Source organism: Mus musculus, chromosome 11 (assembly GCF_000001635.26).
Source record: "Mus musculus strain C57BL/6J chromosome 11, GRCm38.p6 C57BL/6J".
NCBI classification, from domain to species: Eukaryota; Metazoa; Chordata; class Mammalia; order Rodentia; family Muridae; genus Mus; species Mus musculus.
Genome location: NC_000077.6, coordinates 73,927,649 through 73,953,166, shown reverse-complemented (window position 1 = coordinate 73,953,166; position 25,518 = coordinate 73,927,649). Strand labels below are relative to the sequence as shown.

Genomic DNA, 25,518 nt, shown 5'->3' with positions numbered 1-25,518 from the left:
AAATTTGTAATCATGGACAATATCATAGAGCTTCATGTATGACACTTACTCATGCTACCAATTCAAATGATAACCTAACCATCTACATCCTTTATTACATATGGTTTCATTTGGTATAAGTAGGCTAGGGATAAGGTGGAAATTTTAGAAATTGTAGAAATAGTTCTGCCCTCCTCTTTTGTGAGGTTCATTTCCAGTATGCATGTCCCAAGTGCTTATTAATTTAATGTGTTGACTTGGCTTTGCCCTATATTAATTTTCTACACACTTTGCAATTTGGTTAACATTTACCTTAGTCCACTTTGAGTATCTCAAATAACTTAGAATTTTGTGATTGACTTCATATAGACATTTAAGGCATTAAAAGAAAAATTTGTAGTCGCCCAAGAAAAGAAGCCTCTGCTGCCAAGAACTTTAAGTTTCAATCCTGTAGTTCCAGAAATGCCTTGGATATTGGCTTGATTTCCTGATTTACAGAGCCTGTATTGCTCATTCTCTCTAGTCCAGAGAGCTGACTCATGAAAATGAACCTTAATTTACTCTTTGTTTGTCTCCCTCACTACTAATCCGTATCTCTATGTACATTTATGTGCTTGTATAGTATGACTTCTTTGGAATTATGGAATATTCTGATTTCAATAATTATCACTATGCCTTAAATCTGACAAATGAAACAAAAGAGTTGCAGAAATACCAACTGTTGAGGTACCCCACCTAAAATGTTTGATTCATCTTCATTAATAATTTTTATATTTTAAAGTTACCTGTGATATTATGAAGGAAAGTATCTACTGAAAACACACATACAGAGTTTGCCAGATGTTTTCTTGCCATAAAGCTGTGAAGACCCCCATCTCATGTACTGAGGTGTGTAGGAATCACAGATGAGAAGTTCATGTACAAATGCTCTGTGAAGAAGACAACAGCTTTATTTCTCCATGTTCCAGGAAACTCCAAGTTCCCTGGATACAGTCAACCTGTGAATCATCTAAGACCGTGCGTCTAAAACTTAATGTGAGTGAAAAATCACCAGGATATTTCATTAAAATGTTGATATCATCCTTCAGTTAAAACATTGCATTTCCATTCACACCTGGAGGAAGTTACTTGCTGTAGTAAATTGACTGAGTTACTTTTGAATTTATAGTTTATTATGTCCTTCAGAAGGATAAAAGTGCATTCATGATGAATGTGAGTGAAAAATCACCAGGATATTTCATTAAAATGTTGATATCATCCTTCAGTTAAAACATTGCATTTCCATTCACACCTGGAGAAAGTTACTTGCTGTAGTAAATTGACTGAGTTACTTTTGAATTTATAGTTTATTATGTCCTTCAGAAGGATAAAAGTGCATTCATGAGGGAAGATCTATACAAAATTTTGAACTCTTCTTCTATGGTTTTAAAATAAAACAAAGTTTAAGTACTACTGCATGAAACCTGTATGAACTACAGAGCTTTTGTTATACTAGAGTGATAGAGTCTGGAGAGAATATAGCATGCAGTGATATTAACTAATATTATCAAAAAACATACATGCAGACCAATAGGTAAATACTTGAACAGATAGGAAGTCTTGAAAGGCAGAGAGATATAAAATAGAGAAATTATCACATTTAAAACTCAACACTGCCGAACATCTTATAACTAGGCTTTTGGGTTAGAAGGACAATAAAGGCAGTCACCACTATTCCAAACTCACCTAGGATTTCTTCAAGTGACTTTATCAGGCCATTCTGAGATCTTATTACCTTTATTAACTGTAGACTTGTAAAGTAGCACTTTTATGGTCATACTCTGTGTACATTCCCTGCTCATATCTGCCAGTCTATTCATTCCTGGGCCTAAGGGAACCTGTTCCCAGAGGAGTCCAGCTCCTAGAATTACCCAGAAAGGTAATTAATAAAAGTAATTAGCAACTTTCTAGGACCAATTAAGGGTCCTGTTGTAGTGAATTGGTTATAACTCTGATCAATCCTGGATGTATTTAGAGTGAAGATGTAGATGCATAAAACTTATGGATGCATGTGTGGTCTTTGCTTCCCTTGGAACAGGCACTAACTTCACATGCCAAGAGCCTACTTTTTGGAGAGTGAACATGTTTTTGGAGGACTCATAAAGTACTTAAGCACCAAAATATAAAATGATATATAAAATATATTGGAAGTATAAAAACTCACACAATAATCCATCAATTTTGTACAAAAGCACATGCCTTAGAAAGATTTCCAGGCGAGTGCTATCAATATAATATTGGTAGTATACCAACACAACTTGGTATAAACAGGTCCTAGAAGAGACATATATTCTACTAACAAAGATCATGTGTATATCAATTAATTTTTATATATGTCAATACATTTTAAAACTCCCTCAAATAATGATAAATTATTTGTTAAATAAATATATTTTAAAAGCCTAGATCTTCATTCTCATTGTTGCTTTTGGCTCCTTACCTCTCTAGGCAAACTTCAACAGCCTATCTCACTATCATAACACCTACCATTGTAGATGTTATGATGAACCATAGATGACATTTGTAACTTCTGCTTCCAATGCCTGTTCCTTGCACTTGGTTCTCATCAACTGGTACTTCTCTGGGTCACAGAGAAATGTGTCATAGGAGATCTGCCTAACATATATACAAATACTAAGTTCTGTTGTCCATCTTGATAGAATCATTTTAGACAGTGGGAGAGGTGGACTGGAGTTCTTTTCTTGGATTTTTGCATTGTAACTGGAAGAATTTAGTAAGTAGTACCAGTTTTAAGGAGCAAACAATAGTTTTGGCAATAGTCTGTGTTGGTTGTGCATTTCAGTGGTGCTCCTTTAGCCAATGACTTGAATAGATATAACATTCAGGACACTGGAAGTTTCTCTACAAACTTATGGTAATGTCCTATTGCCAAAAATACACAAATATCTAACTAAATATGGGAATCAAGCTGGTAATTAACTTGAGCCTTTGTACACTCAATATGGTCAGGCTACTAGAAAATACTCTGCATAATAATAGAGGAGAAAAGTAAAAACCAACCCAGCTACATACCCAATGACTTACAGTGGTGATATGCCTACATGATATTTTATTACAATAGTAGAATAACACTTGTATGGTGTGGGAAGCCGCCCCCACATTCGCCGTCACAAGATGGCGCTGACAGCTGTGTTCTAAGTGGTAAACAAATAATCTGCGCATGTGCCAAAGGTAGTTCTCCACCCCATGTACTCTGCCTTCCCCGTGACTACAACTCGGCCATGGGCCGCAGCCAATCAGGGAGTGATACGTCCTAGGCGAAGGATAACTCTCCTTAAGAGGGAAGGGGTTTCGCTTTTCGTTTTGGGGCTTGGGGTTTGCTCTCTTGCTCCTAAAGATGTAAACAATAGAGCTCTTGCTCTGCGCTCTGGCGCTCTGGCGCTCTGGCTCCTAAAGATGTAAGCAATGGGGGGCTTGCACTCTTACTCCTGAAGATGTAAGCAATAAAGTTTTGCCGCAGAAGATTCTGGTTTGTTGCGTCTTTCCTGGCCGGTCACGAGAACGCGTGTAAGAGTTGGTGCCGAAATCCGGGACGAGAAAATCCGGGACAAAAAAAACCCGGGACAAGAAAACTCGGGACGGGAGTTAACCATCACCGGCGCAAGGAAGATTCCTCATTCCGGAACCAGAACTGCGGGTCACGGTCATAAAGGTTCCCGTAAAACAGACTGTTGAGAAGGATTCAACTGCGTGAATTCAGAACTCTTCAGCTGGGGAACGGTGGTAACAAAGTGTTCCCGCATCACAGACTGTTGAGAAGGATTCAACTGCGTGAATTCAGAACTCTTCAGCTGGGGAACAGGGTACCCGTAAGTATAGCTTTACAAGGTAAGTCTGGCCTTGAACTTTCTAACGAAATTCAAGACAGTCTATCAGAAGTAAAGTGGGAAATAGCTTTACAAGGTAAGTCTGGTCTTGAACTTTCTAACGAAATTCAAGACAGTCTATCAGAAGTAAAGTGGGAAATAGCTTTACAAGGTATGTTTGGCCTTGAACTTTTTCTAGTGTTAGGAGCCTTTTTGTTCCTTTTCACATGTTATCAAGTGGTTAAGGCAGGGCTGAAAATTCTGGATGAAATTCAGGGCAATCTATCAGAAGTAAAGCGGGGAGAGAGAGTAGGAGCAAAGAGGAAATATGGTACACAAAATAAGTATACAGGCCTTTCCACGGGTCTTGAACCCGAGGAAAAGTTTAGGTCAGGTAAGAATACCTGGGGAGAGATTAGAAGGAAGGAGAAGGAAAAAGAAAAGAAAAAAGATCAATCAGCGGAGGTCTCTAGGAGAAGGAACCTATACTCATCACTAGATGAGCTCAAGGAGCCAGTTCTTAGTAGTTCTGAATCAGATGAAAAGGCTATTAGGGCCTGGAAGGCGCTCTCCCGAGCAGGTGAAGCCACTGGACAACTAACAAAGATCGTCCAGGGACCTCAGGAGTCCTTCTCAGATTTTGTGGCCAGAGAGACAGAGGCAGGCTCTTGCAGCCTACAAGGTCTTATTGTCCACCCTGGAGTTGTAGATCAGGATTATAAAGGGGAACTTCAGGTTCTCTGTTCTTGTCCTCAAGTTGTCTTTTCTATATCACAAAGGGACAGAATAGCTCACTAATAATTTTGCCAAGCCTACATGGCTGTTTTCCTTCCTCTGGTATTCCTTGAGCTGCCAGAGGGATTGGTTCTACTGAAAGTGATTCTGATTACTTAATAATGCCTTTAGATTGTTGTCAAATTTTATCTACTCATGCCAGGCCATTACAGGTCTGGCAAATGGATGTCACGCATATTTCCTCCTTTGGGAGAAATCAATATTTACATGTTTCTATTGACACCTGCTCTGGTGTAATGTTTGCCACACCTTTAACAGGTGAAAAAGCCTCACATGTGATTCAACATTGCCTTGAGGCATGGAGTGCTTGAGAGAAACCCAAACTCCTTAAGACTGATAATGGACCAGCTTATACATCTCAAAAATTCCAGCAGTTCTGCCGTCAGATGGACGTGACCCACCTGACTGGACTTCCATACAACCCTCAAGGACAGGGTATTGTTGAGCGTGCGCATCGCACCCTCAAAGCCTATCTAATAAAGCAGAAGAGGGGAGTCGAGACTCTACCCCGAGTACCAAGAGTGTCTGTGTCTATGGCACTCTTTACACTCAATTTTTTAAATATTGATGCTCATGGCCATACTGCGGCTGAACGTCATTGTTCAGAGCCAGATAGGCCCAATGAGATGGTTAAATGGAAAAATGTCCTTGATAATAAATGGTATGGCCCGGATCCTATTTTGATAAGATCCAGGGGAGCTATTTGTGTTTTCCCACAGAATGAAGACAACCCATTTTGGATACCAGAAAGACTCACCCGAAAAATCCAGACTGACCAAGGGAATACTGATGTCCCTCGTCTTGGTGATGTCCAGGGCGTCAATAATAAAGAGAGAGCAGCGTTGGGGGATAATGTCGACATTTCCACTCCCAATGCCGGTGATGTATAATGCTCAAGTGTTCCCCTGCTTTTTTACCACTAACTAGGAACTGGGTTTGGCCTTGATTCAGACAGCCTTGGCTCTGTCTGGACAGGTCCAGACGACTGACACCATTAACACTTTGTCAGCCTCAGTGACTACAGTCATAGATAAACAGGCCTCAGCTAATGTCAAGATACAGGGTGGTCTCATGCTGGTTAATCAACTCATAGATCTTGTCCAGGAACAACTAGATGTATTATGGCAAATAGCTGGGATGTGAACAAAAGTTTCCGGGATTGTGTGTTACTTCCATTCAGTATGAGAAATTTACTAGGGCAGCTAATTTGTCAAAAAGTCTTTCTCAGTATATGTTACAGAATTGGACGGCTGAATTTGAACAGATCCTTCGGGAATTGAGACTTCAGGTCAACTCCACGCGCTTGGACCTGTCCCTGACCAAAGGATTACCCAATTGGATCTCCTCAGCATTTTCCTTCTTTAAAGAATGGGTGGGATTGATATTATTTGGAGATACACTTTGCTGTGGATTAGTGTTGCTTCTCTGGTTGGTCTGTAAGCTTAAGGCCCAAACTTAGGAGAGACAAGGTGGTTATTGCCCAGGCGCTTGCAGCTTTAGAACATGGTGCTTCCCCTGATTTATGGTCATCTATGCTTAAGCAATAGGTCGCTGGCCACTCAGCTCTTGCACACCACGAGGCTAGTCTCATTGCACGGGACAGAGTGAGTGTGCTTCAGCAGCCCGAGAGAGTTGCACGGCTAAGCACTGCAGTAGAAGGGCTCTGCGGCATATATGAGCCTATTCTAGGGAGACATGTCATCTTTCAAGAAGGTTGAGTGTTCAAGTGTCCTTCCTCCAGGAAAAACAACACGGGACCAGACCAGGACCCCTCTAGGTGATGAGCCTGGGAGGAGGTTATGTGTACGGCTCCTTTACCTGCACACTGGGGATTTGACCTCTATCTCCACTCTCATTAATATGGGTGGCCTATTGCTCTTATTAATAGAAAAGGGGGAACTGTGGGAAGCCGCCCCCCACATTCGCCGTCACAAGATGGCGCTGACAGCTGTGTTCTAAGTGGTAAACAAATAATCTGCGCATGTGCCAAAGGTAGTTCTCCACCCCATGTACTCTGCCTTCCCCGTGACTACAACTCGGCCATGGGCTGCAGCCAATCAGGGAGTGATACGTCCTAGGCGAAGGATAACTCTCCTTAAGAGGGAAGGGGTTTCGCTTTTCGTTTTGGGGCTTGGGGTTTGCTCTCTTGCTCCTAAAGATGTAAACAATAGAGCTCTTGCTCTGCGCTCTGGCGCTCTGGCGCTCTGGCTCCTAAAGATGTAAGCAATGGGGGGCTTGCACTCTTACTCCTGAAGATGTAAGCAATAAAGTTTTGCCGCAGAAGATTCTGGTTTGTTGCGTCTTTCCTGGCCGGTCGCGAGAACGCGTGTAAGAGTATGGGCAGCAAGCAACTATCTTATTGGATTTAAGGCTCACTCAAGGAAATGCAATCCAAACCTGACACTGATCAGATGACTAAGAAACTAGGACTACTTATGCCAAGGACCTAGGAGAAAATAAATACTATTGTTCTGCTAGCAAAATGTTCAATATAATGACCTGTAACTACATTCTGCTATACCCATACATCAGTGTTTTGCTCAGCCTTTGTCAGAGAAGCCTCCTCATGCAGTATATGGAAACAAATGTGGAGACCCACAACTGTACAATGTGCAGAGATTGACATGCCTTCGAATATTCAGTCCTAAATGTGTGTCCATTAAAGTTCTATTTTTGCCTTCACGGAACTATGCTAAAGAGGAAGCAGAAAGAAAGAAAGTAGGAATGGGAGACACCAAGGTCAGAGTGCCTTCTAGACACAACAGGATGGGTGCACATGTGAATGCCCAGTGACTGCGATGGCACACCTAGGGCCTACACAAGTCAAATCAGATAGCAGTCCCAGAGCTGAGAAGACGAAGCAGACATGATTCTCCATTCCTAACTCAGAAGCTATCTGCTATTGATTATTACTCTCACAGGAAACATTCCTTTTCTCCAATGGAGTCTTACTGTGTATACAAACCACATTTAAGGGCAGACTCCATGTCCAGGAGTAGATGGCCAAGAGAAATATACTAAATGGTGATTTTTTTGGAGTTTTTCTTTAAATCTCATAATTATCTGTTCATGTTTTATCTTAATGTTCTTTTGCTTATATATTAGTTACCGATTTTGTGATTTTTATGGGTTTTATGCATGTGTGTGGGTATATGTATTCCTGCATGTTTATATGCTTCTTCTACTGTATATTTTTGCCTATTTGTGTTCTAAATATATATAAAAAATGAGGTATTTATTTTAATGTGTACAGAGATTAGCAGAGGAGGTTGGAGGACATTTTTCCATCTTTTACTCTACAGTGTAATCTGTCTTTGGTAGTAAAATGTGTTTGTTGGAGGCTGCATAGCGTAGCTTCTGTTTCCTAATACAGACTGCTGAACTATGCCATTTTGTTGGGGGAATCAAGAACATTAATATGCAGTTATTAGTAAAATGTTTTCCTTAGAACTATCCATTTTCTTGATTTTTTTGTTATCTTAGACCGCTTTTGGATTAATTACAATAAATTTTTAATGACCTTTGGCCACTTTGTTGTATTTATCCTTCTCTTTAATTTGCAGTTAACCTTCCATGAGGGATGGCATAGTGGTCACAAAATTCAGTGCTGTGATTTTCATAATGGAAAGTTTTCATTTCTCTTTCAATTTTCATAGATAGTTTTGGTGGGTAGAGTAACATGAGCTGAAAGTTATGCTCTCCCAGAACTTGAAACACATCTTTCCACAACCTTATGTCTTTAGGTGTCTCTGTCAATAAACAGGTATAATTCTTATGGGAGAGATTTCCCCAGTGACTTGATCTTTTATTCTTTTTTTAATATTTTAACTTTTTTATTAGATATTTTCTTTATTTACATTTCAAATGTTATCCCCTTTCCTGGTTTTCCCTCCGAAAACGCCCATCCCCTACCCCATCATCCTTCTCACCAATCCACCAACTCCTGCTTCCTGGCCCTGGCATTTCCCTATACTGGGGCATAGAACCTTCACAGAACCAAGGAACTCTCTTTCCATTGATGACTCACTAAGCCATACTCTGCTACATATGCAGCTAGAACCATGGGTCCCACCATGTGTTTTCTTTGGTTGGTGGTTTAGTCCCAGGAAGCTCTGGGGTTACTGGATAGTTCATATTGTTGTTCTTCCTATGGGGCTGCAACCCCCTTCAGCTCCTTGGGTACTTTTTCTAGCTCCTTCATTGGGAACCCTGTGCTCCATCCAATGGATGGCTGTGAGCATCCACTTCTGTTTTTCAGGCACTGGCAAGCCTCTCAGGAGACAGCTATATCAGGTTCTTATCAGCAAGTTCTTCTTGGCATCCACATTAGTGTCTGGGTTTGGTGGTTGTATGTGGGATGCATCCCCAGGTTGGGCAGTACACAGCTATTAAAAATAATGACTTTATTAAATTCTTAGGCAAATGGATGGATCTGGAGGATTTCATCCTAAGTGAGGTAACCCAATCACAAAAGAACACACAAGATATGCACTCACTGATAAGTGGGTATTAGCCCAGAAGGTCAGAATACCCAAGACAGAATTCACAAAACACATGAAACTCAAGAAGAAGGACAACCAAAATGTGGATACCTCGATCTTTCTTAGAAGGGGGAACAAAATATCCATGGAAGAAAACAGTGTGGAGCAGAGTATAAAGGAATATTTTAACTCTTTACTATGTCACAGCATGTTTCTTTTCTGGTCCTGTGTCTTTGGGGTTCTGCAGGCCTCTTGTGCATGGACGGGCATATATTTCTCCAAGTTTGAAAATGTTTATTTCATGATTCATTGGAAGTATATTCTATGTATTTTTGATGGCAATCACCTCATTATTCTTTTCCCACAGTTCAGATGGTTGTTATTTCCTGGGGTCCTAGATTTCTTCCATGTTTTACTCATTTAAAATTCTCAGCTGCCCTTTATTAAGCAATTCATATCTTCTGCCTCGTGTTCCAATCCTGATACTCCATTTCCCACATTTCCTACTCTGTGGGGGAGGCTTTTACTGAGGATATAATTTGACTTACTGAGTGGCTCATTTCCAGTGTTATTTCTATTTGAATTTTCTTCTGTCACTCTATTTATTGAATTATTATTCTATTTTAGGCTTGTGCATATTTGTTTTCTTTGAGTTGTTAAGTATAGTTAACACTTTTACATTCTTGTTAAAACTTTAAAAATTATGTAAAAATTAACAATTCTTAAGCATTTTTATAAAATAAAAACGTATAAAATGATTCATCCTAATCAATCTCTTTCTGTAAATATATACATGTGTGTGTTAGGTATACATATATAGATTAGCCACAACAGGGTTGAGACAAATATATAGGTACAGATAAAGTGATAGAGTTAGAAATAGAGGTAGATATAGAGATAGAGAAAGAGAGATAATAAAGTAACCCAAAATAAGAATATATCACTTAGAAATATAAGACATATACACTAGTATGTTCAACATAACAAATATTGTTATATACATAGCTAGATATACTTCCATCATCTATAGCAGTGTCATGCATATAGACATAGATGTCAATATAGGTACAGATACAGAGACAAAGATACAGATATGTAGACATAGATGTAGACATGTCATATGGTGTCAAAGAAACACAAAGTGAGGTTTTACTTCTTAGAACTGTATAACATAGGGACTGATCCAATACCTTGACTTTGTTACTTGTTGTATAATGAGTATAGAAGTATAGATATATATGTTGTATGCTAACTTAAATCCTTTTGAACATGTTTACCCAAAAGGAATGACACATAGCTGCAGCATATTGTAATATTGTTTTTAATTTGGAGAAATGTTCATATTCATTTTTAGTAATTGTTCTATATGTTGAAATTAAAATAATACTACAATTTATTTCCTCTTTACCTCATTCGAATACTCCAATGCAACCCCAAGTCCTCTCTGAAATTTGTGCCTTAATTTTTAATTGTTAAATATATATCCCGATAAATCTATATACTTCTATGTATATAATTTCAGGGCTGATTATTTGGTTTTGAATACCAGTTGGGGGCATATTACCTGAATAGAAAGCTATTTTATTACCCACTCTCAGTATCCCTTACCTACCTATAGTTATTTTTATACCATTGAAGCCCCATGGAGTTTTTCTCTCCCATGTTAGCATGTTTCTTGTCATTGTTTGGGCCATGTTGATAAGACTCTATAGAAGTAGCTTCTCTGACATTTCTAACAGACATAATCTCATTTTCTGTTCTTTTGGATCGTACAATTTTTCTATTTTTTCTTTTGCAATTATCCTAGAGCCTTAGGTACTGCAGCTGTGTTGTAGATGTATCTGTGAGTTGGGACTGGGCACCCCAGGATCACTTGTTCTTGGCATTTTCATTTATTTTGGTTTTCTGTAATGATCTCTTGTCTTTAACAAGAAACAGAAATCAGAGTGAAGAACTAGAAAGCAGATAAGGCTTTAAACTATCTAAGCTTGACACCAGTGATACTTCCTCTGGCAAGACTGCTTTTATGAAACCCTGCCAACAGCTGGGTACCAAGTTTTCAAGCACTGAGTCTTCAGTTATATTAAAATGAACACATTCATTTCCTCTACCACCATAGTCTCATAGCTATATCACAAAGCACAGTGCACTTAATCCAACTTTAATGGTCCAATGTCTTTAACAGTCTCAATACAGTTAAAAAGTTAAGAGTGTCTTCTGATACTTGAAGGAATATCTCATCTTTAGCCTCTATAAGCTAAAAAAAGAAAATTATATAATTCTAAGGTACAATGTAACAGAATATTTATTAACATTAAAGGGGGAGGAGTAGAGGTCATGAAGCATATTTAAAAAAATGATGCTACAGCCTCAAAAATGTTCTTAACACAATGATAAGATCTGAGGACACATTCCTATTTATACATTGCAACTCTGTCCTTCTCACTTATAACCTTATAACACTAGGTAGAGAAAGAAGGTTAGAGGGAAAAGAGGGCATTGATTTTGATAGACTACTTCCTGCTGATTAGGGGCATCAAGTTCCCTGCAACAACTTTGATATTTGATTTAGGATGTGTTCTATCAGAAACCAGCAACCAGCAACCAGCATCCAGCAACCAGCAACAAACAACCAACAAGCAAGAATCAGCAAGTAGCAACGGCAGTAAAAGGAGCAGTAGCAGCAGCAGCGCCACCAGAAGCAACAGCAACAGCCCTACCAGCATTGGCACCAGCAGCAGGAGGAGGAACAGCAACTTCATCTGCTCTTGGGAATCTAGTGGGTTTTTTTGTTTTTTTGTTTTTTTTTTTACTACTTGATTACTTTATAAAAACATCTGAAATGTAGTTACCATAGTTAGAAGAGAGTTTTATTTTCTTTTGAAGCACTCTTTTTAGAGCTTCCTTCATGTCTCTGTTCCTAAGGCTGTAGATGAAGGGGTTCAGCATGGGAGTCACCACAGTGTACATCATAGACATGACAGTATCCTTCACAGTAGAGTTATTAGATGATGGACATAAGTACAGAACAATGACTGACCCATAGAACAGTGACACCACAGACAGATGAGAACCACAAGTGGAGAAGACCTTGTGGATGCCTCGAGTTGAAGGGACTTTGAGAATGGAGGAGACAATGTGCGCATAAGACACTATGATGAGTAGAAATGGAAGTATAACAACAAGTGCTCCAATTATCATTATCATTAACTCATTAATGTGAATATCAGAGCAGGCCAGCTTCAGGAGAGCAGAAAGGTCACAGAAAAAATGGGGGATCACATTGTTTTTACAGAAAGACAACCTAGTTAAGAGCAAAGTGTGCAACATGGCACACAATGTTGTCAGTGCCCAGGACAGCAGCACCATACTCACACAGAGGTTTGGGCTCATGATTCTGGTATAATGAAGAGGGAAGCAGATGGCCACATAACGGTCATAGGCCATGGCAACAAGGAGTAAACTCTCAACATCACCAAAAAACAAAAAGAAGTACATTTGTGCAAGGCAGCCTGCATAGGGAATGGATGATACTTGGCTCTGCATGTTTTGCAGGAAATTGGGCATTGTGACAGTAGAAAAGCAGAGGTCAGTGAAGGACAAGTTGCTGAGAAACAAGTACATGGGTGTGTGGAGATGGGAGTCCAGATGAATGAGGACAATGATGACGAGGTTCCCCAGGACAGTGGTGAGGTACATGGCCAGGAACAGGGCATAGAACAGGTGCTGGTGCTCTGGTGGTATGGGCAGGCCCAGGAGGATGAACCGGGAGATGACAGTTTGGTTCTTTCCAGGCATGATCTATCTTCCTGAAATATCTGTAAGTGTAATAATCTACCTGTAAATATATAATAAAATGAACATATACGTAAGACAAGGGCTTTACAATAATCTCATATGCATCACATTATCTCTGTGTTATGAACAGCTTGAATTTCTATAACAATAAATTCTTTGTTTTCTTATATGTGTTTCAATATTTCATCCTTTAAATTCTACTCTTACCTGAGATACCAAAATGCATTGGCTTTTCTCTTATTTCTGAGTTGGTTATGTGGCCTCAGTGATTATGATTTGGTTCACCTCTGTCAGTTTTTTTGCATTTTAATTTTTCTTAGGTCTCAGTGAAGATGGTCTTATTTAGTGATTATAAATCTTCAGCAATGAGAGCTTCATATAGTTGAATAGTTTACATTACAACTTAAGACTCAGGTTGGCTTTCTTTCTGTCTTATCCTCAGAACTCTGTTTTCTAAGGATGAATGAAAATTCCCTAGACCGTGCTACAGACCTCGTAAACAGCAGATTCCTCACAAAATCCCCACATTCAGCTTCTTCCTACTCTATCGCATCCTTCTTCCCTACTACACATCATTCAAAGGAATCTGATCAAAGCTGAAATCTGACGGTTGTATTTCATTCATTCATTTTTTTCACTATTTATACTCCATCATTAAATGCTACTGATATGAAGTACACATTATCCTAATTATTACTAACATAGAAAAACAATTATCCCACTCGAACTATTGAATCCATGTCTCAATTCTCTCTGTGATTCTGAACCCCCATACATTCCTAAAAGAGCTTTTTTTGCTCTTTACATATAGAGTGAAAAATCAAATCATCCTTCTTTTCTAATTGGTTGTTTGTTGGATTCTCAGTGCTTGGATGATAAAATATAAATTTCTTTCTGGGACACACTTCACATTGATGTCCCTAAGTTTTTGCTTCCTCCACAATCGTATTTGCTCATACAAATACTCTGTATTATAATCTACAGCTATGTTGGTCTTTAGGGTATATTTTACAGTGTTCTGCCTTTCACAAACAATATTCCATCTGCCTGACAATTTCTTCTCTTTGCTGCCAATCTGTGGGATTGCCATTTACACTTCAGTATCTCTGGCTTTCTAAGATAAGTCTACCAAATCTGTCTAGAGTAGGTAAAAACTATTTGCTTTCCCCCACTGTGTCTGGTACTCATCCTACAGCACTCGATGCTTCAGTCAACTTCTTATAACTGACCCCAACAGATTGTAAATTCCATTCTGGAAAGGCATGTCTGCCTTTGACCTGCAACAGGGAAATCCTGCTTGTTGACTGCATTTACCCAATACATCATTAATATTATTAGCTCCACTGTTCAGTAGGATATGTTTTTCCAAAGACAGCAATGATGTGTGAAATTAGAATCTCTATCACTGTTAAGTCTTCCCTGACAAAAATTTCTTGGGTTAGTCCATCACCCCTAGTTTTGACTTTCTGTTGTAATTTACACACAGGGACAATATCATAGAGTTTTATGTTTGGGACATATTCTTGTTTCCAAATCAAGTGATACTCTGCACATCATTATACTCCGTTTCATGTGATGTCATTGATATCAGAATGCTAAGAAATATGGTGGCAATTTCAGTAAGTGTGGGAATATTTCTATGCTAGTCTTGTGTGACATCCTTCTCTAATATGCATGTCCCAAGTTCTCATTAATATCATATGTCAACTCTGCTTGTTCATTCTATTAGTATTGTACACATTGTGCAATTTCATTTATATTTACCACAGTGCAGTTTGAGTGAGTCAAGTTACCTGGCATAATGTGATAGCCTTATACATACAACTGAAGACATTGATGAAAAATCTGATGAAAAATCTGCAATCTCCCAAGGAAGAAAACACTCTGGCTGTTGAGTACTTTTAGTTGCAAGACTACAGTTTCTAGGTCTGCCCTGGATATCAGTCCACATACAGTTTTCAGATTGTTCAGTTCCTAATCCAGAGAGCTTAGCTACACTTTCTCTCTATTACAATCAATTTCACATTCATGCACACTTATGTGTGGATATAATATGACTGCTTTGGATTTCTGAAATATTCCAACTTCAATAAAACCCTTGATATGTTGAAACTAACAAAAAAAACCATAAAGATTTGCAGAAAGACTCTCTGCTTATGTCTCCCTCTTAAAATGCCTATTTTATCTTAGTTAACAAATTTTATATTTCACAGTTATCTGCCAACATTAAGGGGATCAAGGAAAAGAAAATATGTACTGAAAACTCAGAATCTGTCAGAAGTTTGCTTCCGATGTAACTGAAAAGATAGCATTTCTGGCATTGAATGTGACTAGGAATCATAGATGAGAAAGTTGATGTGCAAATGCTGCATGAAGTAAACTGCTTCATGTTTCCCAGAGACATAGGAATCCATGTTCCCTGGCTACAGTAACCTGAGAATCATCTAAGATGATGCCTGAAAATTTAATGTGAGTGAAAACTCACCAGTATATTTACTAAAATGTTGATGTTACTCTTTGATTAAAATATTACATTTTTAATTCACACCCAAAGACAGGGCATTGCTGTTTTTTTTTCTGTTTTCTTTTTTAAAAAATTTCTAATTTTTTATTAGATATTTTCTTCATTTACATTTCAAATGCTATCCCGAAAGTCCCCTATACCCTCCCCCCACCCTGCTCCCCTATCCACCCACTTCCACTTCTTGGCCCTGGCATTCCCCTGTACTGGGACATATAAAGTCTGCAAGACCTAGGGGCCTCTCTTCCCAATGATGGCTGACTAGGCCATCTTCTGCTACATATGCAGTTAGAGATACGAGCTCTGGGGGTACTGGTTAGTTCATATTGTGTTCCACCTATAGGGTTGCAGACCCCTTCAGCTCCTTGTGTACTTTCTCTAGCTCCTCCACTGGGGGCCCTATGTTCCACCCAATAGGTGACTGTGACCATCTGCTTCTGTATTTGCCAGGCACTGACATAGCCTTACATGAGACAGCTATATCAGGGTCCTTTCAGCAAAATCTTGCTGGCATGTACAATAGTGTCTGTGTTTGGTGGCTGATTATGGGATGGATCCCCATGTGGTAACAGATAAGTTTCTTTAGAAAAATTAAAGTTCCATTTCTAATATGAAATTTACAGGTCATTAGTTTCTTCAGAAGAATTGAATGCTATGAAATCAATCCATTTCTTTTGAAATTTCTTCAGATAACATTAAAATAAAAAATAATTAAGAAGTAGTGCATAAAACCTGTGTGGACTAGAGAGCTGTTGTTACACTGAAGTGATAGCAATTGTTAAAAATATTATATGTAGTCATATAACTGAATATTATCATCAAAATATATCTGGAAAACAGTAGTTAACATGCTTATAGAAGGTAGGAAAACTTGAAAGACAGAGAGGTATCAAACAGGGAAATATCAAATCTAAAACTGCATGCTGAAGACTATCATACAATCTGGGAAAACAACAGCATCCTTCCCAACTCACCTAGGATGTATTCAGTCAAGCCTGAGGCCTTTTTCTCATATTAATTGCAGACCTGTGAAGTAATGCCTCTATGTTCATAATCACTGCATTATCCCTGCTTATGTCTTCTATTATATTCAGCTCTGGGCCTGAGGGAACTTGTTCTCTGGGGTCTGTACCCTGGAATAACTCACTAAAGACACATTAATTAGCTAGAAACATTCTGTAACAATTAAGAATCTTGCAACTGTGAGTGATCCACTCCTGATGACAACTGGCTCCATTTAGGGGAAGATAGTAATGGCATGGAACTCATAGGTGGATGTGTAGTCATTGATTTCATTAAGAGTTGACAGGTATCTTTCATGCCCAGAACATATTTTATGGAATGTTAAAGGTGCATTTGGAAGATTTCTAAACTACTTAAGCACAATACTGCCTTGGTTGTACATGCTTTAGGTGGAGTCATCTGCCTTGGTTGCATGAGCAAGTTTCTACAAGGAACTTAGAATAGTCTGCCTGTTGACCTTGCTTTGAAATATAATCTAGCTGAAACAAAGGATGGGGTCTGTGGGCTTGTCCTATATAAATGCAGTGCTGAATATTAAACTTGGAGCCTTGATCAGAACCTTGTCTTGGCTTCATTCTTCTCTCACCCTGCCCCCATATCTTTTTTCATTTCTGGACACCCTTTCAAAAAAACCCAGTTAGTCCATGACTGCTGGATGGCTACAATGGACTATACCTTGGGCATTCTGTAATTTTTTTTTGGCTAATATTTGCTTATTAGTGAGTACATACCATGTGTGTCCTTTTGGGTCTAAGTTACTTTACTCAGGATGATATTTTCCAGTTCCATCCATTTACCTGAAAAACTCAGGATGTCCTCATTCTTAATAGCTGAGTAGTATTTTATTGTGTAAATTAACCACATTTTCTGCATCAAGTCTTCTGTTGTGGGCATCTAGGTTGTTTCCAGCTTCTGGCTATCACAAACAAGGCCACTACGAACATACTGGAACATGTGCCCCTGTGGCAAGGTGTGGCATCTTTTGGGTATATTCTCAAGAGTGGTATTGCTGGGTCTTCATGTATATCTATTTCCAATTTTAGGTGGAGCCTCCAGATTGATTTCTAGAGTGGTTGTACCAGTTTGCAATCCCACCAGCAATGGAGGAATGTTCTCTCTCTTCATCCTCTCCAACATTTTTTGTCACCTGAGGTTTTGATCTTAGCCATTCTGATTGGTGTCAGGTTGAATCTCAGGGTCATTTTGATTTGCATTTCTCTGATCACTAAGGACTTTGAACATTTCTTTAAGTATTTCTCAGCCATTCAAGATTCCTCTGTTTGAATTCTCAGTTTAGTTCTATACCCCGTTTTTTTTTTTAATTGGGTTGTTTGGTTTTTTCTTTTCCTTATATATTTTAGTTACTGATTTTGTGACTTATGGTTTTTATGTATGTGTATGGGTGCATGTATTCTTACATGTTTGTATGCTTCTTGTACTGTTTATTTTTTGCCTGTTTGCTTTCTAAATACATAGAGAAAAATAAGGTATGGATTAGAATGGGTAGAGGGAGAGTAGAGGAGGTTGGAGGACATTTTTCTGTCTTTTACTCTACAGTGTAATCTGTCTTTGGTGGGAAAGTGTGATTGTTGGAGGCTGCATAGGGTAGCTTCTGTTTCCTAATACAGACTGCTGAAATATGTCATTTTGTTGGGGAAATCAAGAGCATTAATGCATTATTATGCAGTTATTAGTAAAATATTTTGCTTAGAAATAGCCATTTTATTTATTTATTTTTGTTAACTTAGACCTCTTTTGGATTAATTATAATGAATTTTTACTGACTTTTAGCAGCTTCGTTGTATTTATCCTTCTCTTCAGTTTGTAGTTATCTTTTTATGAGGGCTGGCATAGTGGTCACAAAAATCAATTATGCTGTCTTCTCTTCTCTTCTCTTCTCTTCTCTTCTCTTCTCTTCTCTTCTCTTCTCTTCTCTTCTCTTCTCTTCTCTTCTCTTCTCCTCTTCGCTCCCCTCCCCTCCCCTCCCCTCCCCTCCCCTCCCCTCTCCTCTTCGTTTCTTTTCTTTTTTCTTTTTTTTTTTGTTTTTTGACAGGGTTTCTCTGTAAAGCCCTGGCTGTCCTGGAACTCACTTTGTAGATCAGGCTGGCCTCGAACTCAGAAATCTGCCTGCCTCTGCCTCCCACGTTCTGGGATTAAAGGTGTGTGCCACCACGCCCGGCCATATGCTATTTTCATCATGGAAACTTTTCATTTCTCTTTCAATTTTCATAGATAGTTTTGATGGGTATAGTATTATGAGCTGAAGGATATGCTCTCTCAGAACTTAAAACTTTTTTCCAGGATCTTATGTCTTTAGGTGTCTCTGTCAATAAACAGGTGTAATTCTTATGGGAGAGTTTTCCCAAGTGACTTGATCTTTTATTCTGTGTTTTTAATATTTTAACTTTTTATTAAGTCACAGCATGTTTTCTTTCTGGTCCTTTGTCTTTGGGATCCTGCAGGCTTCTTGTATATTGTTGAGCATTTATTTCTCCATGTTTGAAAATGTTTATTTCATGATTTGTCCGAAGTATATGCTATGTATTTTTCATGGCATTCTTCTCATTCTTCTTTTCCTACAGTTCAAAGGGTTTTTCTTTCCTGGTGTCCTAGATTTCTCCCATGTTTTACTCATGTATTTTATATTCTTAGTTGTCCTCTGTTGAGCAATTCCTATCCTATGCCTTTTGTTCTTGCCCTCACACTCCATTTCCCACCTCACCCACTCTGTTGGTGAGTCTTTCAATTGAGGACTTTATTTGGCTTACTGAGTTTCTCATTTCCAGTGTTATTTGTATTTTAACTTTATTTTGTCATTATATTCATTGAATTTTGTTTTTACAATTTTGATTTTTTTATTATTCTATTTTATGCTTGTATAGTATATTCATATTTTCTTGGAGTTTTTAAATGTAGTTGTAATAATTCTTTTATATTCTTGTCAAATCTTTAAAAATATTTAAACATTAACAATTCTTGAAAATTTTTATAAAATAAAGAATGAGAAAATGTTGTATCCTTTTCAATCTCTATGTATATGTGTATATGATGTATATGATATATAATGTATATGTATATGTATATGTTGTATATGTATGTGTATATTTATATGTGTTTCAAATTCTTGAGTATGATTTTAAATCAAATCTAAATTTTTGCTCTTTCATACACTTTCATATATAATTTAACAGTAGGGTTTATTTTTCTTTGTACCTTTAATTAGTTTTTTAGAAGATGGAAAATTAATTCTTATTGGAATGTAGTAATTATCCAAAGTGCTGAGTTTCTCATAACATTTCTGGATGTGAATTTATTGTACTTTTATCATAGCAACCCCTTCTATCACTAGGTTTCCTTTGTGTGCCTTATTATACTTAGCATGAAGGTTTACAGTTTCATAAATTTTGATGCAAATATTCTATCTATCTATCTATCTATCTATCTCTCTATCTCTCAATCAATATAATATATATGTATATGTATACACACATATATATTAAATACTATAGGATTGATGCATCTATCTATCTATCTATCTATCTATCTAACTATCTATCTATTTTTCTATCCATATAGAGATAGAGATAGAGATATTGAAAAAGAGGAAGATATGGTAAAGAAACCCAAGGTAAGATTGTATCAGTTAGAAATATATAGCATGCACACTGGTATGTTCAATAACTTAATAAATATAGATATTTATACAGATACATTTACATAGCTATAGCTATATTATCTATAAAGACACAGATGTCAATATAGATACAGATACAGAGATAAAGATAGAGACTGAGACAGACATGTAGACATAGAAGTAGACATAGACATAGATGTAGATATCGAGACAGTTGTATAGATATATAGATTATATGCATATATGTGTGTGTGTGTGTGTGTGTGTGTGTGTGTGTGTGTGTGTGTGAATGTCAAAGAAATGTAAAGAGAGGTTGTACTTTTTAGACATTTATAACATATATACTGATTCAATACCTTAACTTTTGTTACTCTTTGCACAATGAGTATAGAGGTGTAGATACATCTTTGTGTGTCAAATCTTTTTGAACATATTTACTCAAAAGGAATGACACTTAGCTACAGCATACTGTAATATTGTTTTTAATTTTGAGGAACCTTCATATTTATTTTATAGTAATTGCTCTATTTGTTGAAATTAAAATAAAACTACATATTATTTCCTCCTTTCTTTACTTCATTCAAATACTCCAATACAAACCCTTGTCCTTTTGAATTTGTGCCCTATTTCCTTTAATTGCAAAATATGTATTCTCTCTCTCTCTATATATATATATATATATATATATATATATATATACACATTTCACGTGTGTGTGTGTGTGTGTGTGTGTGAATAGCCTAATAAATCCAGATACTTCTATGTATATAATTCCTGGGCTGAGTACTTGGTTTTGAATAACCAGTTGGGGGCATAATCCTTGGGCAAGGCTATTTTATTACCCATTCTCAGTATTTCTTACTTACCTATAGTTATTTTTATACAATTGAGGCTCCATGGGATTTTCCTCTCCCATGTTAGCATGTCTGTTGTCATTGCTTGAACCATGTTGATGAGATTCTATAGATATAGCTTCTCTGACATTTCTAACAGACATAATCTTGTTTCTTGTTTTTTGTATATTACAATTTTTCTATCTTGTCTTTTATGATTATCCTAGAAGCTACTTCAGTATAGGAGCTGTGTTGTAGCTGTATCTATCAGTTGGGACTGGGTGCCCCAGGATCACTTGTTCTTGGCATTTTCATTGATTTTGGTTTTCTGTAATGATCTCATGTTTTTAATAAGAAGCATGAATCAGAAATTGAAAGTAGAAATTAGATAAGTCTTTAAACTCTCCAAGCCTGACCCAAGGGATACTTTCTCTGGCAAGACTGCTCTTTTGAAACAGTGCCACCAACTAGGTACCAAGTATTCACACCCAGAGTCTTCAGAGCACGTTTTTATTAAAATGACCACATTCAATTCCTCTGCCACCATAAGCTCATGGCCATATCATAAAGCACAGCACACTTAATTCAACTTTAATAGTCCAATGGCTTTCATGCTCTCAATACAATTTAAAAGTCAAGAATGTTTTCTGAGACTCAAAGGAATCTCTCAACTGTAGCCTCCTATAAGCTAAAAATTAAAATAATCTAATCCTAAGGTATAATGTAATAGAATATTCATTAACATTAAAGGGGGGAGTAAGGAAATAATAAATTTTAGATCTAAAAAAAGACCAAATCCCAGAAGATCAAAACCCAAATTCTATAACTCCATTTCTGTCTTCTGGAACTATATGATCAAAGGGTTAAGATGGCTCTAGTTCTGGCATCTTCAACATATTGGCTTCTCTTCTAAAACCCAGGATTCCATTTCACAGCTTTATTCAATGGTTTTTTGCCCTCTCAGCACATACACTTCACTTGCTGTCTGTTGTTCGTGGCTCCCTGAAACCATGGAAGAACACTTTGTGAACCCTTCATTCTCAAATCTTCCATGTCTCTGATAACAGCACAGTATATCCATATCTGTGTATCCATATCTGCCAACCACAGCTATAAGCTTGGTTTGGAGCCTGGCCTTTTTGAATCACCCATATGCTCTTTTACAAATTGGAAACTTAGCTGGGATGGGTCTTGCCATGTGATTACTCTTAACATTGCTCCAGTGCAGAGAAGGTCTCTTCTTAACTGTACTAATCTGTTTAACAACTACAGTTTCTTTTCCAGCCCTCTTAAGGATTCTTTTCACTCCAAGCTGGACATTTTTGTTTTGTTTTATTTCTTGCCCAAATTGCTCCTTTCATATAAATCATACATATGTGTTATAGGTAATAATGATTCTACCAACTCAGAATTATGGATTATTGAAAATTTCTCTATGAAAGAAATTAGTCCATCAATTTAAATATTACTCTCAGCCATGTTACCAGGACAAGGGTGAAAGTCAGCCAGATTTTCTGCTAAAACACCATGCAATCTGCACCTAGACCAGTTGTTAATATTGTTCCCGTCTGAAATATATTGAGCTGTTGCTTCATAGTCTGCATTGCTCTCAGCATGATTGTCTTCCAGTATCCTACTAGAATGGTCCTTTTAAGGTCTACTTACATTCAATCACTTTCATAGTCTAAAGTTACAAACTCTTCCACATTCCTAAAAAATTAACAAAATAAACCAACACACTAACCAACCAACTGATCAATCAATAAAAAACAACATGGTCCAGTTCTTCAAAGCAACACCTTACTCTCTGATACCAACTTACATATTAGTTACTTTTCTGATGGTATGATAATGTGCCATGTCTGAGTCAAATTTCCATAAGAAGTTTATCTATGTATAGATGTGGTTGCTCAGGTAACTAGATAGAAAGTGACATCATAAATCAAGACATGTAATAAAAGACAAAGGTCACTCTTGGGAAGCACACAAAGAGTTCAAGATTCTTCATATTGGATTTGTTGCCACAGGACCACACTTGGGGTTATCTTTGGGACAATTAAGAACAACAGCAGGGAGTCTTGAAGCTCTAGGATACTAATAGATATGTAAGGGCTGACAAAGGGATATAAAGTGATGAAATGGGGTAGGTTGGTTGCCATAAGAAGAGGTAGCAGAATAAATAAATCCAACATAAATGGAGGTCCATGCCATCCTGATGCTAAGATTTTGAAAAGAATATGGATATTTTCTTTCAGGAGTGAGAGAAAATGAAGAGAAATTGTATAATAATCACATTTATGCCTCAAACATGGGTTCATATCTTTAAACTGTGTGTTATGGGAGGTTGTTGAGCTCCACTTTCTAGGTGCAAAACAAATCAGGTTACCTTCTCTACTTTACTTTATATGAAGAATAAAAATACATATCTATAAAGTTTTTGAGTACAAAATTTAAAAATACAAATGAACATGGAATAGAATCCTTAAAATCTAAATTATTCACTTCTAGCTAAATGCCTCAATTGTGGAGCAAAATTACAGCCCTTGGGCATAAGATAATTCCTACAAAATTCAACGCTGTAGTGACAGTTTTACAAAAGTTTATTTAGAGCAAGGCCATCTTGGAAAAGATTACATAGCAATGAAAACAAATTAGGATGAGGAGAGCATTTAGATACAAATTTGTATTCAGTTTTCTATAGGATGCTATATGTGGGAGACATTATTATACATCATGGATGATGAGATTTCTGTCTGTTGTGAATATTGAAATCAGGTCATGAAACATATTTTAAAAGTGAAACATAGGAGAAAAAAGTTCAGAACACAATGATAAGATCCCAGGACACATATTAATGATGTATGGAATTGAAACATCATTTAGAAAAGTATAACATAAGAGTTCTTGTGGGCAGAGTTTTGGCTAATTATGAGTTCATATTTATACATTCCATCTTTGCCTTTTTCACATCTAACCAGACAACACTAGGTAGAAAAGAAAGAAGGCTAGAGGGAAAGGGGGGATTGGATTTCCTTAGATTACATCTTGATGGTTAGGGTCCTTGGGTTCCCTGTGACAATTTTGATCTTCTTTCTAGAATATGTCCAGTATGCAACCAGCAACTAGCAAGCAACAAGCAGCAAAAAACAAGAGCAGGGGAGGCAGCAACAGCAGTGGCAGCAGCAGCAGTACTTGTAGGAGGAACAGCCGCAACTGCATTTGCTCTTGGGGTCTAGTAATTGTATACTACTAAATTACTCCATAAAATCATCTGAAATGTGGTGTTCATAGTCAAAAGATAGTTTTCTTTTGAAGCACTCTTTTTAGGGCTTCCTTCATGTCTCTGTTCCTCAGGCTGTAGATGAAGGGGTTCAGCATGGGAGTTACCACGGTGTACATCATAGACATGACAGTGTCCTTTAGAGTAGAGTTATTAGCAGATGGACATAAGTAGAGGCCAATAATTGTCCCATAGAACAGTGACACCACAGACAGGTGAGAACCACAAGTGGAGAAGACCTTGTGGATGCCTTGAGTTGAAGGGACCTTGAGAATGGAGGAGATGATGCGTGCATAAGACACTGTGATGAGTAGAAATGGAAGTATAACAACAAGCCCTCCTATGATCAATATCACCAATTCATTAATGTGAATATCAGAGCAGGCCAGCTTCAGCAGAGCAGACAGATCACAGAAAAAATGGGGGATCACATTGTTTTCACAGAAAGACAACCTAGTTAAGAGCAAAGTGTGCAGCATGGAATGGGACATGGTCAGCAACCAGGACAGCAGCACAAGACTCACACAGAGCCTGGGGCTCATGATGCTGGTGTAATGAAGAGGGAAGCAGATGGCTACATAGCGGTCATAGGCCATGGCCACAAGGAGGAAGCTCTCAAGATCTCCAAAAAACAAAAGGAAGTACATTTGTGTCAGGCAGCCTGCATAGGGGATTGAAGGAACTTGGCTCTGCATGTTCTGCAGCAACTTGGGCATTGTGACAGAGGAAAATTAGAGGTCAGTGAAGGACAAGTTGCTGAGAAACAAGTACATGGGTGTGTGGAGATGGGAGTCCAGTCGAATGAGTATGATGATGATGAGGTTCCCCAAGACAGTGGTGAGGTACATGGCCAGGAACAGGGCATAGAACAGATGCTGAAACTCTTGGGGGATGGGCAGACCCAGGAGGAGGAACTGAGAGATGGTAGTCTGGTTGTTGTTTCTAGGCATGATCTTTCTGTAGTATCTATAAAGGTAATAGTAGGCTACCTATGAATATATAATTAAAATGAACATGTATGGAAGACAAGTGCTTTACAATAATCTTATATTAATCACATATCTCTGTATTCCCAATAGCTAGACTTTCTATAACAATGAATTCTTTGGTTTCTTATATGTGTTTTAATATTTTATCCTTTAAATTCTCCTCTTATCTGAGATACAATATACGTTGACTTTCTCTTATTTCTGAGTTGGTTATGTGGCCTCAGTGATTATGATTTTGTTCACTTCTGCAAGTTTCTTGCATTTCAAAGTTCTTTAGGCCTTATTGAAGATTGTCTTATTTTATGATTATAAATCTTCA

The 25,518-nt window shown here is 37.7% G+C and overlaps 1 protein-coding gene and 1 pseudogene across 2 annotated transcripts; both read right to left on the bottom strand.

Annotated features, from left to right (window-relative positions):
* Positions 1-11,941: 11,941 nt before the first annotated feature.
* Positions 11,942-22,807, bottom strand: Olfr23 (olfactory receptor 23). Of its 2 annotated transcripts, XM_006532447.2 has the most exons (2): positions 22,753-22,807; positions 11,942-12,959 (listed from the first exon to the last, which is right to left on the bottom strand). In XM_006532447.2, the coding sequence occupies exon 2, from the start codon at positions 12,917-12,919 to the stop codon at positions 11,942-11,944; it is 978 nt and encodes a 325-aa protein (XP_006532510.1). In that variant the 5' UTR covers positions 12,920-12,959; positions 22,753-22,807. The 2 variants fall into 2 exon arrangements, with proteins under 2 accessions (XP_006532510.1, NP_035100.1); NM_010970.1 differs by lacking the exon at positions 22,753-22,807 and having other exon boundaries at positions 11,942-12,919.
* Olfr396-ps1 (olfactory receptor 396, pseudogene 1) lies at positions 24,225-25,160 on the bottom strand (annotated as a pseudogene).

Excerpts from the sequence above, each read along its gene's own strand:
- Olfr23 (XM_006532447.2), bottom strand. The coding sequence starts at position 12,919 with ATGCCTGGAAAGAACCAAACTGTCATCTCCCGGTTCATCCTCCTGGGC.